This window comes from Anguilla anguilla, chromosome 11 (genome assembly GCF_013347855.1).
Source record: "Anguilla anguilla isolate fAngAng1 chromosome 11, fAngAng1.pri, whole genome shotgun sequence".
NCBI lineage: Eukaryota > Metazoa > Chordata > Actinopteri > Anguilliformes > Anguillidae > Anguilla > Anguilla anguilla.
The window spans coordinates 11822975-11840079 of NC_049211.1; the positions used below are offsets into that span (position 1 = coordinate 11822975).

At 45.2% G+C, this 17105-nt stretch overlaps 1 protein-coding gene across 2 annotated transcripts in view; it reads left to right on the forward strand.

Annotated features, from left to right (window-relative positions):
* The window catches only part of pax7b (paired box 7b), a 76013-nt gene that overhangs the window by 40113 nt on the left and 18795 nt on the right, over positions 1–17105 (forward strand). For both annotated transcript variants that reach the window (XM_035380895.1, XM_035380896.1), the window contains exons 6-7: positions 10665–10827; positions 12020–12216. In XM_035380895.1, the coding sequence (XP_035236786.1) occupies positions 10665–10827; positions 12020–12216 (360 nt within the window). The remainder of the gene's footprint in view (positions 1–10664; positions 10828–12019; positions 12217–17105) is intronic.

The window sequence follows — 17105 nt, forward strand, 5'->3', positions numbered from 1 at the left end:
AGCAACAGCTGTTCGGTGGGTGAGGGAGACAAAAGAGGGAAAAAACGCATTCCTGATGGATTTCTCATTTAAACTCTTGGCTGGGATCTCGTCTTCCCACCACTTTCAAGCCTGCCGCTCCTTGTAAAATGTTCTGCATATCAGAGAGGATCCCTCACCCTCTCCTGGGACTCCTGCTCCACCAACAACATTAATCAATCAAGAGCTTGTAAAAAAAAAAAAAAAAAAAAAAAAAAAAAAAAAAGCTTTCTCTCCTTACCTTCATCTGCTGGCTCGCTCTCCTCTGCACGGCACTCTGGCCGAGCGAACGCCGCGTCCGTCTCGCTGAACAGGTCGTGAGTTCGGAAATAAGCGCTTCCACATATGTCTTTGTCTCTCTGTTGCCCCCCCCCCCCCCCCCCCCCCCCCGCCAAAAAAAAAAAACCCCAAAAGAAGACAGATGTCTGTGGGGATGCTTACTTTCCTTCAATGTTTGATACAGGAAAGATTCATCTTGGAACTTGTTTCCTTTTTAAAATATCACATTTTAAAATGTTCCGAGATTGCGCACGGAACATTCTATAAATTTGAAGGGGAGAGGGCTTTGCATTCACTGTTTTTCAGGGAAGAAAGTTTGAGAGCCGCACGTCAGCATTTCTTCTCTCTCTAAATGGATAATAAGCGATGTCAAACGCAGGTGTAGCTTCAGGATTTTCAATTGAACTCGGGACCACTTGACTGAACCAGCAGGCTACAGTACATCCACCGCCCTCACGTCAAGGAATCTTTCATTATTGAGAATTGGCTCCCACTGTGACACAACACGGCTCCTCGGCCAATTGTGACGGCCAACACAAACATCAAGGCGTGCGGCCGTTGGTCCACGGGAGGCCATGTGACAGCTCAGTGGAAGAATCATTGGCTGTTGGCAGTTGGACAGGCTTTGCTGAGCTCTCTGCCACGTTTGTAGGTCAGCTCAGAGTCCCGGTCTTTGAAAGAGATCCAACGGTCCTGTGGCTCTTTTGTGTATTTATGGCAACAGATGCAAATGAGCCTCAAACCAGAAACCACTTTTTTTTTTCTTTCTTCTTGAATAATACAGCTAAATTATGTCATGTGGAAACCTGAGGTATTTGACTCATGGATATAATTTGTTAATGAAATTTTCCTTATAATCTAATTAAGGAGTGCTTTGAAAATCTCAGAAGGTCAGCTCAAACTTAATTTTCTGAAAAGGTCACTCTTAGAAAATGACTCTTGTTAACCAAAGTAAATAGTGGCCATAGGTCTCTAATGTTTTTTGGGGTTGACACAGGGAAGAGGGAGCTCAGGACACTTGTGAAATATTTGCAATATGTGCATCACAGAGGCTACACTGCACTGGGTGGAGGAAAGCCTTAGTGGGACTGTTCCTTCACTGAGCACTTCACCTGCATCCTCAAACATACCGCCGGGTTTGAGCATTGGACATAACGAGAGCAAATGGATAAACGCCTGTTAGGGTGCGCACAGTTTGTGTCTCGGGTTCTGTTGGATGTTACCCAAACAGTACTTTGGGGTGGAAGGCAGATGAGAATGAAGGGCCCTCCTAGGTCACAGATCCCCAAGCCTGATCCCCATACCGCCTTATGAAGGGTCCTGCATGTGCTGAATGGCCAAGTGCTGGAGAGCCTGAACTCAGAGGGACTGTACAGCTGGCTGGGAGGTGGATGAGTCACCGGGAGGTACTGGGGGCAAGAATCAGGGCCTTTGTTGAGGGGAAGAGGCCTGACCCCCTTGGCTTTTGACAGACCCTTTGGCTGAAGTCTTGACCCGCTCCAGCACAGCTGCACTGACTCGACGTCCAGATGTCGAGGAGGGGGAGTGTCTGTTTGGGGTGGGTGGGTGTTTGAGGTGGGGGGGGGGCGTAGCTTCAGCCTTCTCTGACAGACAGTGTGATCTCCTGCACACACAGAGACAGAACCGTCCTCAACGGCAGCTCCTCTTATGTCCCACAGCAGTGGACGGAATGACACTCTGTCCCTCAGAGCCGCCTACCTTTGGGCCTGCCTCTCTACTGCCAGCAAACACAGATGGGCTGATACAGAAAAAAGAAAAAGAGAAATGTAATCAGGAGCAGTATGGACACATCACACTTTTTTATTTCTGTGATAGTAAACACCAGTTTTAAGCATTGGTGGTAAAGAGTAGTAAGTATCAGTAGTAATAGTAAGCAGGGGTAGTAATTAGGGAGCATTTGGAATCGATGGTGAGTAAGTAATAGTAAATATGAGTAGTAAGGAGTAGTAAGCTTCAGTGGTAAGTAAGGAGTAGTAAGCAGTCGTCATGTGTAACCAGTAATGAGCATCAGTAGTAAGTAAGTTGTAGTAAGCATTGGTGGTGAGTAAGGAGTCGTAATCGTCAGGAGTAAGGAGTTGTAAGCAGTGGTGATGGTCACTAGGCAATAGTAAGCACATCAGTAGTAAGGAGTTGTGAGCACTGGTGGTGAGTAAGCAGTAGTAAGCACATCAGGAGTAAGGAGTAGTGGGCACTGATGGTCAGTAAGCAGTAGTAAGTGCATCAGGAGTAAGGAGTAGTAAGCAGAGATGGTCAGTAAGCTCATCAGTAGTGGCAGTAGTAAGCAGAGATGGTCAGTAAGCTCATCAGTAGTGGCAGTAGTAAGCAGAGATGGTCAGTAAGCTCATCAATAGTGACAGTAGTAAGCAGAGATGGTCAGTAAGCTCATCAGTAGTAGCAGTAGTAAGCAGAGATGGTCAGTAAGCTCATCAGTAGTAGCAGTAGTAAGCAGAGATGGTCAGTAAGCTCATCAGTAGTAGCAGTAGTAAGCAGAGATGGTCAGTAAGCTCATCAGTAGTGGCAGTAGTAAGCAGAGATGGTCAGTAAGCTCATCAGTAGTAGCAGCAGTAAGCAGAGATGGTCAGTAAGCTCATCAGTAGTAGCAGTAGTAAGCAGAGATGGTAAGTCTGGGTCTGGTGCCAGTGTCCGCTCCATGGCTGAAGAAGCCCATGGCAGCATCGCAGGGTTCCGTGTGGCGGTAAAAGGTGCAGAAGCCTGATTGGCTCTGGCGGCTGCTCATGGCTCATGGCCTCTACGTCTCCTCTCGGCCCCATCTGTCTTCATCAGCCATCGTTACCCCCTAATTACAGCGGCCGCCACGGCCTTCCCTACCCCTCCACCATTTTACTGCCCTGTCTGACAAATTGTGGGAGCTGATCCATATCTCACTAACTGCTGGGATGATTAGTTCCAGGCCCCATATGTGTGTGTGTTGGGATGGGGGGGCGGGAGGGGGGGGGGGGGGGGGTGTTTCGGGTGAAGGGGCCGTGGCTACCTGTCTTCCCCCTCACCAACCCCCCGCCCACGCACACACACGCATGCACACACGCACGCACGCACACACACACAGTGTTCGCTGCCAGACTCCCACCACAGATGGTGGCTTGAAGCGCTGTTTAAACACCAATCCTGCAGGGAGAGACTGTTGAGTCCATCCCACAGGCTGTGGAGTGGCTGAGGGAAAACCTCCTCTCCTGCGCTGAAGGGTCGGCCAGGTAAAAGAGGGAGAGAGAGAGAGAACGGAGGGAAAAAGAAGAGGGCAGAGGAGAAGAAAGCAGAGGGGAGAGGAAGGGAGGAGGGGGGGGGCAGAGAGAGAGAGAGAGAAGTGGAGCCCCAGAGAATGCAGTAAATCAGCCATCACAGCTGAAGTGAGTTACGCAGCCCTCCGTTCAGGTGGACGTTTTAAAGAGGCGGCAGCCACTGGCGTCCCTGAGAAACCTTATCTTCACATTATTGCGGGCTCACTTACTGAATCTGTCACATAGATTACCATTCATTACCAATAAACATTTCGCGTGTAACATCATATTTAGCGGAAGCTAATAAGTTATAAGCGCGGCCCGTTCAAGAAGCATAAAAATCAATTTGGCAAGAAATATATTTATATTTTTGCTAGTTCAGTTGAGCTCACGGCTCCTGGAGCATCAGTGGCTTATGCTCCAGCATGAGAACGGAGCTGTTAGAAGGAGAAGCCCTCGTTCCTTGTACCATGCTGTTGGATATTTTTTTAATGAATGAATCCAAACCCACTTAGACCTGGTACGCACATGCATATGCATACATACACACACACACACACACACACACACACACACACGCATGAGCACAAGCACACACACACACACACACACATGCACGGGCACAAGCACACACATGCACAACCACGCATACACATAAAATATGATGACTACTATGTAATGATTATAAAATACGAATGACATTAAAACACCTTTCAGTGTGTGATTACATTTTCCACTTGTGCAGGGTGCATGCTATGAAATATTTATTTAGTTTAAACAACGCTGTGATCCATTTGTTAACACCGTGCAGACGCTGGTGACAGAACCTGGTGAACTCGACACCAGAAGCTGATAATGTAAATAAGATGCAGTTTCTGCATGAATTTATATCTTTTGAAGGTAACTTTAAGGGTATGGTAGACAAGCAAATAACCGCATTTCAGCGTAAATCCAAAATATAGCACTACTGAAAATTAGTAAAATTTCTTGTTTTTTTTTTTTCTGGTGAGATGTTTGTGGTTTTTGTTTTGCCCCCTTAATGAGGCCAGTTGACTCCAGCAGAAGATCTGGGAGCAGGGGGAGAGCTGTGTTTCTAGCCCACCCAGCCTCCCAGGCAGAGCTGTTCCTTGGAGTCTTTTTGTGTACCATAAAGGAACAAATAGGATTTATGTAGATTGTGGAGACGAAATGGTTGCAATGCATCGGTGCAAATGTACGAACAGAGGGTCTTATTATTAGAATTTAAATGAATTTCATTCAGTCTCTCTTTATTCCTGATACTTATCAAGCTAATCCAACCCTCTACTCCCAGATTCACACTTCAAGCAACTTTAATTAGCATAGTGCCAAGCAGACAAGCAGGCAGAGGGGGAGAGAGAGAGAGAGGGAGAGTGAGCAGGAGAGAGAGAGGGAGTGAGAGGACAAGAGAGAGAGGGGAGAGAGAAAGAGAAAGAGGGAAGGAGAGAGGGACCGTGTGTTTGAGTCTGCATTACATGGAATAAATACTCTTGGTGTCGTCTTGTTCCTGCTCTGATCTGGTGACAAGACCGCCCCACTCCTGACGCCAGTGAAAAGCCATTTGTGGAGGGACAGTCTCAACCCAGTGTTTTCATTTGCTGCTGTTACCCTTCTGGAAAGCAGTGGATGATGATATATCTCATAGTGGCCATGAATACAGCCGTTTATCTTTCATTTTTTCCTACCTGTGAGCTTCCTTTTCTAAATCCTTGTGAACCCCTGTGTTGATGTTGCGTATGAGTTTCCTAGGCGGTGTTCTGGGATCCTGCTTTTCAGGGAGACTTTGGGGAAATGTTAAAAGAGGAAGTCGGTGGTGGTTTTCCAGAGATCCAATGCTCTTTAAGAGTGCATATTGATGAGTAAAGAAATTTGATCTACATCTTTTTATCGAGTTTGTTAGCTCTCTGCTTAGTGTAGCCCCTCAGGAACTACGTTTTTGGCAGCCTGAGATCTGGCCTCTACACATCTCCGCTTCTCTAACAAGACACACAGAATGGGGAACATCCCTTCCCCAGCCCTGAAGAAGGGGAGGATTACATAGGTTGTGTGCGAGCGTCGCCATATTATCCAGTTCATCTGTAACATCTGTGCGCAGTAAAAGCACATCACTCTGGACATCTTGGGGGAAAAAAACTCTTCTGGAAAGAGGAGATTTTCTTCATCCCCCGGCCCGCATTTGGGTTGTGCTTCCTGGGTCCCAGCCAGGACACCGGCTGCCTCGCACCCTCACCCCAAACCTCATCCCCACCCCATCGATGACCCCCCCCCCCCCACCCACCCGTCCCCTCTGCCCCAGCTCAGCAGTCATCCACACATCCACGGACCGGCAGAGAGATTGATGCTTGGCTTTTTCTACGCCTCTCAGGCCCTGTTATGTTCTACTTTTTTGCTGTGAAATTCAATCACGTTATCCAGGTTTTACTCCTCATCGTCCTGTCCCCCAACCGTTCCCCCCTCCGTGCGGCACTGGTAATCCTAGGAAGACATATAGCCGGTGTCTTCCAACTGGAGAGGGGAGAGACTGTGGGCCCTGGTGATTGATAGCGAATGAGAGGGGAGGATCAGGGTGGTTGCCATGCTCAGGATCTCCCCTCAGCTGCCTGAGCTTTGCTGATTTCGTATGCTCTGCTCTGAGGGAAACATGGAACGCGCCATAAACTGACCTTCATGTGTCCAGCGATGCGGCGCACGCACATAGTCACACACGTTCAGACAGACAGATATACACAAACACACATTCACACATGCGTAACCACACATATGCACATGTGCACACACACACGCAAACATAGTCATCTTGACCTGCCGCAAATGTGTTCGGGAGGTTGTTGTATTGTCATGTTTTCTACGCCATCAAAGTTTTAGTTGCAAGCATTTAGTCGACTGCAGGATTTCTTTCCACAAATGCCTTTCGAAGTGAAGCGAGCTGACTTTGTCTGCATCATCCTTTTCGCCAGAGACACCCAGCAAAGACTCTGAGACGGTCGCTGTTCTGTGGAGGAATTAGAGAGGGCTGCAGGGAGAGAGCGAGACAGAGAGACAGAGAGAATCCATGCTCCAAGGTGACTTTGTCATCAGGTTCCAAAGCAGAGAATCAAGTCCCGCACACTGCTGCCACTGCTGCTTAAGACCCCAAGCCTCTTAAAGGGGCCCTGCGCCTTCTGTACTACACATCCCAGCCTCTTACACGGAGAAGTGCTCTCGCACTGATACACTGCACAGTGCTGTCACTTCGCTCGCTTTGTACACAGTGAAACGACCAGTGTTAATTCAGCTCCTGCAGAGTACATGTGAGTCCAATGGGATAATATGTACCCCTGTAAAAGTTGATTTAATACTTGACATTTTGCTGCGTAAATGGCACTCTACCCATTTGAGGACTGGGGCATACAGCTCCAGGTGTTGTGATGATCCAGGCTAGCCAGTACGCTGTGGCTGTAGTCACACCAGTGTGAGCTGCTATGCATGGGAGCTCTTTGCTGGTGATTGTGTGAAAGATCCTTTGCAGTCTGTAGCCACCACTTCGATGCAAGTGGGCAGGCAACAGAAGCATATGAACCACACACTCTTGCTCCTGAATAGGTAGATATAAGGTGGTAATACTTATGAATTTATGGCTGTAGCTATAGACATACATGTAACATTTTATTGGATTTCACTAGAATTTTTAGCAGGAGCTAATAAAATACTTTGAACTGTTGGGTGAAACTAGGTTGCTCCACAGTGTCGATGAGGTCATTCTTGGTTCATTAGAATGTGAAAAGCTAACTTTTTTTTTTTCATAAATACTGACTGTGAAATGAGATGATTTCACAAAATGTCAGCTTTAATGAGTGAATGTCTTGTGGAAGGGCATATCAACCATATCGGATGTCATTGATGGATTAAAGGTATCACAATGTGCTATTTCTTTTGAGGTATTACTGTATCTTGGCTGTTGGCTGCTTTGTGACACATTTTAGTAAGGCTGTTTGTATGTGTGTGTGTTTGTGTGTCTTGCCTGTGTTTGTCTTTGTGTGTGTGTGTGTGTGTGTGAGTGTGTGAGAGAGAGAGATTGTGTATGACTGTGTGTCCCTGTGTATGAAGTTGTGTTTTTCAGTGTGTGAGTGTGTTGATGTATTTGCGTTGCCTGTATTCATCTTTGTGTGACCCTGTGTGATATTGCACGTGACAGTGTGCCCCTGTGTTTGAAGTTGTACCTCTGTGGGCCAGCTTTGTGTGCGTGTGTGTGTGTGTGTGTGTGCACGTACATCCATGTGTTTTATTAATACTTTTTCATGGTGTTGGAACGTAGGCCATCCAGACGATTAGTACCCTGCAGAGCCGAGAGGGCAGCTTGTGCCTGCAGCGGCGTGGGTCCCTCTCTCTCCATTCAGGCTCCTGGCACTCATGAACCCAGAGAGGGGAAGGAAGTTGATCTGACAATAAAAAGAGTGGTGGGGGGAGGCAGGGTCGGAGCCGTGGTTCAGAGGTCAAAGGTGAAGGGGGACCCTGCCGGGCTGGCCGGCGTTGGGGTTCGGGGGGGGTGAGCTGGAAGGGGTGATTTTGGGGCGGGCCGGCCCCTCGTCCCCGAGCGGAGCGGCTGTTTGTTCGTCCCCAGCTGGGGCTCTCAGCGCTTCGCTGTTGTTGCCCCCTCACGCAGATCCGCCATCACGCTTCCCTACACCCCAATAGTGCCAACTTCCTCCGAGGAGGCTGGGGGGGAGGGGGGGAGGGGTGGAGACCCCGACACGGCAGCTCAGCAGGCCTGCACAGAGGAGCAGAGGAGCGAGGGAGGGGAGGAGGAGAGGAGAGGAGGGGAGAGGGTCCTGCTGGGATCAGAGTGGGAGTTACTGGCCTGGCACATGGTTTATTCTCCGGAAAACCTGCCGTACTGTTTTACCTAAATGCTGCCAAAACACCAGGCATTACTGACTCATTAGTGTGATGATTCTGAACCATGAAATAAGTTTAAAAATATTCTTTTATCCCAAAATGAGCTGAGAGTAGGCATTGTTGCTGCATTACCAGTTTAGCGCACACAATATGAATATGTGAACAGATCATTTAACATTCTGGATTATATTTTTGACCCTGTTGGCCCTCAAAGTACCAACAACCCCGTCCTCAGACTCCCAAGCTGCATGCTGATTTGGATGTGCTTATATGATGATGCTTGCAAGCGTGTGTGTGCGTGCGTGCGTGTGTGTGTGCATGTGTGTGTGTGTGTGTGTGTGTGCACGCGTGCATGTGTACGTGTGTGTGCATGCATGTGTTTTTGTGTTTGCGTGTGTGCCCGCATGTGTGTGCGTATGTATGTACATGTGTGCGTTTGTATGTGTATGCGTGTGTTTTTTTTGTGTTTGCGTGTGTGCCCATATGCTTGCGTGTGTCTGTGTCTGTGTGTGCGTGCATACATTTCTGCGTTTGTGCCTGTGTCCATATGTGCGTGTGTGTGTGAGAGAGTGATAGAGTGTGTGTGTGTGTGTGCGCTTGTGCCCACACTATCTCTGGACCAGTGTTCCAGCTGAAAGCGGCGCTCTTAAAGACCTGTTTAAAAGGGACGCCCTCCCTTTGTGCCCAGTGTTTACCCCGGTTCATTGAGGAGCCATTGTCCCCCTCTTTCATAGGGTCCCACAATGGGTCGGGCTGTTTGAAAAACAACAGTAGATTAACTGCACTGACAGTGTATTAAACGCTGATGAATCACCCTCTGGAGGCCGGGACCAGTGTCTTTCACTCTTTTGCATACAGAGGGCCGGGGTCTTGTCTTGATGAAATACAGCAGGTTGCTGGCTAAACCACTGCTTTTTTTCTCTTCTTCTTCTTCTTCAAAAGGCATAATTACATTCATGTTTTTACTAAAGTAGAACCTTTTCTTAAAACCTGTAATTTATTCTCAAAAAAAAAGTTTTGTTGGTGAAGAAACAGACATGTCGGTAGACCCTTACGCATATTGTGTCTGCTTTAAAGCTAAATCTCTTCTTGCTCTCTTCCTCTCTCATAAGGACACCAAATTAACCAAATCTTAGTGAAAGTTTGCTGATCTTAGCAAAGTTTGCCTCTGCTGTCATGCCGGTAGTTTGGAAGCAGTTTGAAATGCATCACAGAAGTTTTTTTTTTTTTTAATGGCACAGCTCCCACACTAAAAAATTAGAAATGTTTAGCTTTGCCATGGAAACCTTGACTGCTGCTCTTTTTTTGTTGTTGTTTTTAAACTGTGTACATTAACTGGTTCTGAAATTGTAATTGAGATGTCTTGTGAGACGGCTTTGGCCTATCTCTGACCTTTAAATTACTTTCCCCCTTTCACTGCTTACACAGACCCCAGCCTCTTTAGAAGACCAACAAACCCCAGTCTCTGTGTTAAGGCACAGTTTTCCTCAGGGATTACCCATTTAGCCAGAGCAGGTCAGAGCAGAGCATGGGTGTGAAGCTAGATACCGCTCAGATATGGGTGTGTGTTTGCTTGTTTTTTTAAAGCAAAGATCAATCCACTTTAACAAAAAATAAATGACATTGCTGAATCTTATCACAGTTTTACAATGGCTGCAAAAATAAATGTTTGCAGAGAATGTCATAATAATTAAGCCTTTGGGATGTCTTGCTAGTTTGTGAAGAGAAATTCTGAGAGCTCATTATGATTTATCAAAGGCATAATTTTATTAAGGCCAGCTCAGGTCAAAAATCCATCAGCCGACAAGATGGCAGTACATAGTTATATAATATGGTTTCAGAAGAAATTTTGTTCAGTGTGAAAAAATTTGAAAAAGCGATGGGTCTGCTAAACACAAACTTATTGTTATCAAAACAGTTATTTTGATTTTGACTCTGTAGTCTTTATTCAGTATATTAAACCCATCCCCCATCCACCACCCCCCCCCCTCCCCCCCAAAAAAAAAGAAGCTTTCATTTTTGCTGTGTTTACTATTACACTCTTTAGAATTCACGCTGTATTTTCATGGACTATGACCCCTTTATTTCCTTGAAAGCCTCCATCCATGCACTGACCATGCTGAGCTGCTTTTGCCTTGAGTGACACAACTTTCTCCCTAATGGCGGTCCGCAGTACAGCTCACTGTATCTCACCGTCCGCTCCGTCTGTCTGTCCAGGTGTGGTTCAGCAACCGAAGGGCCAGGTGGCGCAAACAGGCTGGAGCCAATCAGCTGGCGGCCTTTAATCACCTGTTACCAGGGGGATTCCCACCCACTGGAATGCCTACCCTGCCAACATACCAGCTCCCTGAGTCTCCCTACCCTACTACACTGTCACAGGGTAAGGCACCTATCCTACTACGCTTTAACAGGGTAAAATAACAACTACACTGCAGTGTCACAGGGTATGGCATCTCTTCTACTACGCTTTAACGGGGTAAAATAACTACCCTACTAACCTGTCACAGGGTAAGACATGTATTGTACTACTACACATTAACAGAGTAAAATACCTACCACACTGCAGTGTCACTGGGTTACATCTACCCCATAACTGTACATCCACAGGGTAATATACTTTTCCAGTTAGGAAAATGTTAAATAATTCATCTTGCTAACATGGCATGTCCTGAGAAACATATACTTCCACATCTGCAATACATATTTAACACAAATCAGTGACTCGTACTTTTCGCTTATGATCCGCATATGAATTTTTTTTTTAACCAGACTATGAATTTTGCGGTTGACAAAATTCCACCAACAGACCTTTGTTACGCAGCAAGAAATGCCTGTTAGCTGTCAAAACATTTACAGGATCCATATCCTTCACACAGACTCAGTTAGACCAGGAAAAGGGGAACATGTTAAAGATCATTGCCTCACAGGTCTCAAAATGAACACAGTGCAGAATAAGTCTTACATTCCTCTGGAAATATAGCAGAGTTACAGTTATGGCAGTTGCCCATAATAACTTCTCACGGGGGCAACGCATCAGTAAAGGGTATGTTTATGCTTGTTTATATATTATTTTAGTTTTAAAAATTTTGGATACACATTGCAACCAACTGAAAATGTGCTCGACACCTAAACACAAAACAGCCAACAAACCTCAAAACGTGCAGTGTGAAAATGTTTAGAAATTTGTAGCAGTTTTAAAAATGCATTTTCTCCTGATATGTGGTCCTGATATTTGCAATGATCAGTTTTTACTTAAATTAATATCTGGTTTCAACCCCAGTACATTTTAGTGGCTGGCTGACAAAAGCAGTATTGCACAAGCCAAAATTTAAATATGATCAACTATTTACTACCTACATAGTAGAACATATAGTTATTATTAATTATATTAATTAGTGTAAAAACTAGTTAAACACTGAGTATTGGCATTTTTCTAAAGTGCTTTAATGTGGCCTGTGTTGGAAGCATCATTGAGTGAATGTGACAGAATGGGATGTGTGACACCCCCCCCCCCCACCACCACCACCACCACCCGCCTGCTCTTTTAACCCCGTGTTTGTTCTTCACTCAAGACGGCAGCAGTACGGTACACCGCCCCCAGCCGCTGCCCCCCTCCACCATGCACCAGGGAGGGCTAACTGGAGACAGCGGCTCCGCCTACGGCCTCTCGTCCAATCGCCACAGCTTCTCCAGCTACTCGGACACCTTCATGAGCCCGTCAGCTTCCAGCAACCACATGAACCCCGTCAGCAACGGGCTCTCCCCTCAGGTCAGTCCGGGGTCAGAGGTCAAGGGTGTAAATATACTTTGTATTGGCAAACGTCAAACGGGCTCTCATGCGGAATTACATGGCTGAATTGCTTGAAGGATCAAAGAACAAAATTTCCTGTCCACAACTGTATCCAGTTTCATATTTAACTAACATTCCCTATTGAACACAGTGACACCTTCGGCTGATGTATGTAATTAGACCAATTAATCCATGAATAGAATATGTAAACAACTACACAGAATACATCCCATTGGCATTTGTTGAAAGAAAAGGCTATCCAACCATTTTTTTTAGAATTTAAGTGGAAAAAGAATTTTAAATAAAAGCATATGTCTCTTATAAAAACGAAATTATCTTTGGAAAAGTAGGAAGTGGGGGAAGCCCATCTGTATTGGAACCGTTGATAAAAAAGAACTGATTAAATAATTGTACTTAGCTAATAGGAACATTCACCTAAGAATCTACAAGCAATTTTCAAGCGTCAACAGCCACCAGCCTTGATATTGACAAATCTGTCACACCGTGATGAATGAGAGTAGATGGAACATTTGCAAAATAGTGGTTGTCTGTTTGTGGAGGGTGTCTAAATTGGGCTCAGTGTGGCCTGCCAGTGAAACGCTGAAGACCTCCTTCAGTGATGGTACCCCACAGTAGTCACATAGTGGTTTTTGTCTGTAGCTCGTCTCATCTCTTCACCGCTGATCCTCTCGCTGCGCTGAAGACGCTGTAGAGCGGTACGGAACGATTCGATGCCTTCTTTTCTAATAGGGGTATAAATCAATAGGCATTTGATTCATCAGTAGCTGAGCAATTCACCTCCATTGTAGAAAATACAATCGCTGTGGTGTGTGTGTGTGTGTGTGCGCGTACGCGCACGCATGTGAAAAGGGGGATTCTGTATGCTATCCTTTCATGCGTACCTTGAACAATAAGCATTCTAAATGGGACTTTCTGTTAGGGGTTGATTCTTAAATACTACAGAATAAAAAAAATGACTGATACTGATGTAAATCACTGGTGAAGAGTAAATTATATGCAATTACCCACCAATACTGGGCAGTCTTGCCCACCCTAAGCAACAAGATCTGGCTAACAAGCAGAAAATAAGATTGAAATGGTGTGTAAAGAGTTGAAAATGAATTTCAATGCTGCATTTGTCCGCAATTACCCCCTCGTTCACACATATTTTATTGGGAGTTTTTTTTCCCCCCCAAATATTTCTCAAAGCAGATTTGAAACATTCTGGTATTACTCTTTTTTTTCTCTGGAGAAGAAAGAATTAAGGATTTGATGACAAAAAAGAGATTTTCTCTTGTAGTGGAGAGTTGGGGGATAACATGAGCATTTCACAGCATGTTTGATTGTTAATCATAGTGGAGGGGCTTTAGGAGTTAATGCTCTCTCTGCAAACCTGCATAAATATCAGAATCGTGGCACCCTTTTTATATTAATATGACTATTCACAAGCCCTGCTGCAGCTATGGCTCCCTCTCTTCCTTGCACATTTGGGTAAATTATAATAAATAATAAACCTCTCCTGTTTCACACCACAGATTGCAACACCAGCCTTAATGCGGTGGTGTAAAAGGTTTTTATTTTCTATGTAAGAGATTCCTTTTTCTGTCTTGTGCATGTGTGGATTTTTATGTTGAGACTGTTTATTTTTTTAATATAACAATCCTGATTTAAATGTCCTGTAGGTGACATTGCCGGTGATTGTTTTTGTCATTGAAAAGATATTTTTTTAGAAATGTCTTTTTCCTTTTTTTAATCATGCAGATATTTACAGTGTCGTATGATTGCTTTAAAAAAAACGTGTTCATAAAAATTCAGCTCATTAAGTAAATGTCCAAGACTATTCCCATGTTTTTATCGTGCAGTACTTTTTCACTGTGAAGCAGTGGATTTTCCTTAATGGGAAATTAAACAGGAACAGCCACGGTCCAGTATGTCAGTGCTGATAGAGTATTTTGTATTCTATGGAAAATGTTGCAGTTGAAAAAGCAATGACCATTTTCCTGTTTGGTTAAATTGTGGCGTGGGTCCGGTTGGTGTGGGTGAGATCATGGCTGTGGAGCCTCCAGGAGTGGGCACAAGGGAGGGGTCTTTTTTGGAGGTGCGTTTGGGCACAGCCGGCCCGAACGAGAGCAGTTTGCTCAGCCCCTTCGAATCTCCTCCCCTGATGGACCCCCTCACCCCCACGCCCCGGCCCGCCAGAGACATGTGGCAATCCCATCAGGCCCTTATTGTGGAAGAAATTAATGTCCTCTTTGACAGGAGTATCATAGTTCAGCACCAGCCATCGCACTCTACTCCCACAGCCAGTGCACTCGCATAAAAAAGACCCCTGCTCGCACCCCACAAGACAAAAACACATCCACATTCCCCCCCTGCCCCCCCCCCCCCCCTCCCCCTTCAGCTGGGAGCGCTGATCACATCTGCTGCAGTCACTTATGTCTACCTCTGGATTCCCCCTCTCTCTTTGTCCTTCTGTCCCTCTCTCTCTCTCGCTCTCTCTCTCTCTCTCTCTCCCATTCTTTCATTCTCATACACACACACTTCTGTCTCTTTTCATTGTCTCTCTTTCTCCCTTTCTTTCATTTGCACACACACTTGTGTCTCTTCTCATTGTCTCTCTCGTTCCCTCGCGCTCCCTCTAAGTTTCTCAAAACATATTTGAAGTTTTAAAGTTTCATATTCTATATTCACACAGCCAGAGAGAATATTCCTCAAGAGAAATTGTGCAGTAAAGTGTGGAGTGTGGGTGTGGGTGTGTGTGTGTGACTTTATGAAGGGGGACTAATCTGTCACAGATCAGTACAAGGCTCTTCAGATGAATTGCGGTGGATTGAGGGGATGTAGGAGATTTCAATTTTTGTTGTTTGTTTTTTGTTGTTGTTTTTATTGTGGTGTTTTCTGTACTAGAACATTTTTCGAAATCAATCAAATCAAAGTTGCTCCATTTTATGGTTAGGGTTCCTGTTCCTGATTGGCTTTGAATAGGTCAGAGTTCACCTTAAAAATATATAATATTTCAGCGTATTTCACTGACTCTGACTGTAGCACTCACAAAGTGTGTTTAATACATTTATATGTAGGTGCCTATACACACACATACATTAATGCATAGATACATACATATGTTGATCATTTTAAAAAATGCCCCCTTGGCATTTACCTGGAACAGAGTTTTTGCAATAATGTGCTGCTGTGATTTAAAAAAAATTTTTGAGCCACACTGGATCGGGTGCTATCTGCAGTGTATGCACTTTCCCTTAAATGGCTTCTCTGTTTTTATGTTTTTGATTTTTTTATATATATGAAAACATAGACACACACACACACACACAGATCCATGGCTTTCCCAGAATTTCATGTATGTCCCTCTATCTCGTTCGGATTGGTTATACATGCCCAGAGTTCTCACTGTTAGCAACAATGAGCACGTTTATAGGTCTGTACAGTAATCATACTTTTCAGCATTGTTCATGTCTTTAAGTCCCTCTACTCTCTTTGCATTCTCTCTCTCTCTTTCTCTGCTTTGTCCTCCATAGTGGAAAAACCAGTCCCTACTGCATTTCACTCCCACCAGGCCCTTCCTCCTCAAACACCACAGCCCAAATGTAATATCTTCAGAGTTTCAGAGGACATCTTTTCAGAGGCGATGCATCCGTGTTGTGTATTCTATGTTCTGTATTTCTTTCTCCGTGTCTAGTTCAGACGGGCTATTACTTTGTAAAGATTGGCAAAAATGTGTGATTTTCAGCGAATAAGTTTTGGTGGCAGTCGGCCAGGTGGTAATAGAACCCCGCTGCGTTCTTCGCTTTAACAGGTGCGCCAGTCGTTCCAGCGGCCGCCCTGCCGCCTGGCCCGGCTGGTCTTATTCTGCATTGTGGTTGTTCTCATCGGTAGTGCCGGGGGTTCTGGGTAATATTTTTTTTTTCCCTGATGGAAAGGACGCCCATTCAGTAGCCCCCCTCCCGCCCCGCTTGGTGCTGGGGGAAGGGGTATGACCGAATTCCATCCATCTCTCTTTCCTTGTCACAGCAGGTGGTGCACGGATAGAACTGTCAGTAAAACATGAAATTTATGTTGGTGAAATCTTTCTCAAAAAAGAAAGAAAAATGTTATAACATTCGGACCCCACCATCTGCATTTTGCAGCAGAAATCAAGATTCTTTAGATCTGGTGACTTTTTTTTACCATCTTCAATCATCCAGTTTTGGTGATCATGTGCCCACTTTGGCCTCATCTTCCTGTTCCTTGCTGACAGGAGTGGAGCCCAGAGTGGTCGTCTGCTGCTGTAGCCCTTCCACTTCAAGGTTCGACATGTTGTGCGTTTAGAGATTCCTTTCTGCATACACTATTGTAGACAACTATTATTTGAGCATTTGTGGCTTTTCTGTTAGCTTGAACAAGTCTGCCCATTCTCCTTTGACCTTTCTCATTAACAAGCTGTTTTCAGCCACAGAACTGTCACTCACTGGAAGTTTTTTTGTTTATTGCACCATTCTCTGTAAACTCCAGAGACTGTCGTGATTGAATATCCCCAGAGGGCAGCTTTTTATAAGCTTTTTATGATGCTGGGACCAACAGGTCTGGCACCAACAATCATACTACGGTCCAAATTGCTTCGATTACACATCTTTCCCACTTATAATGTTTGGTCAAACAAAAAAGAAGTGTCTTCACCATGTCTAGGTAGTTTATATATTGAGTTTCAGCCACATGATTCACTGTTCAGAGTAGCAGGTTATTTGTGTGAACAAGCAGGTGTACCTAATAAAGTAAACGTCCCAGAAACAAACAGGAACTGAAGACGTCTGCAGTATAGGCCTGGCAAACCATTTCCAGAGAAGATACACAGCATCTGGTGATGCTTATGG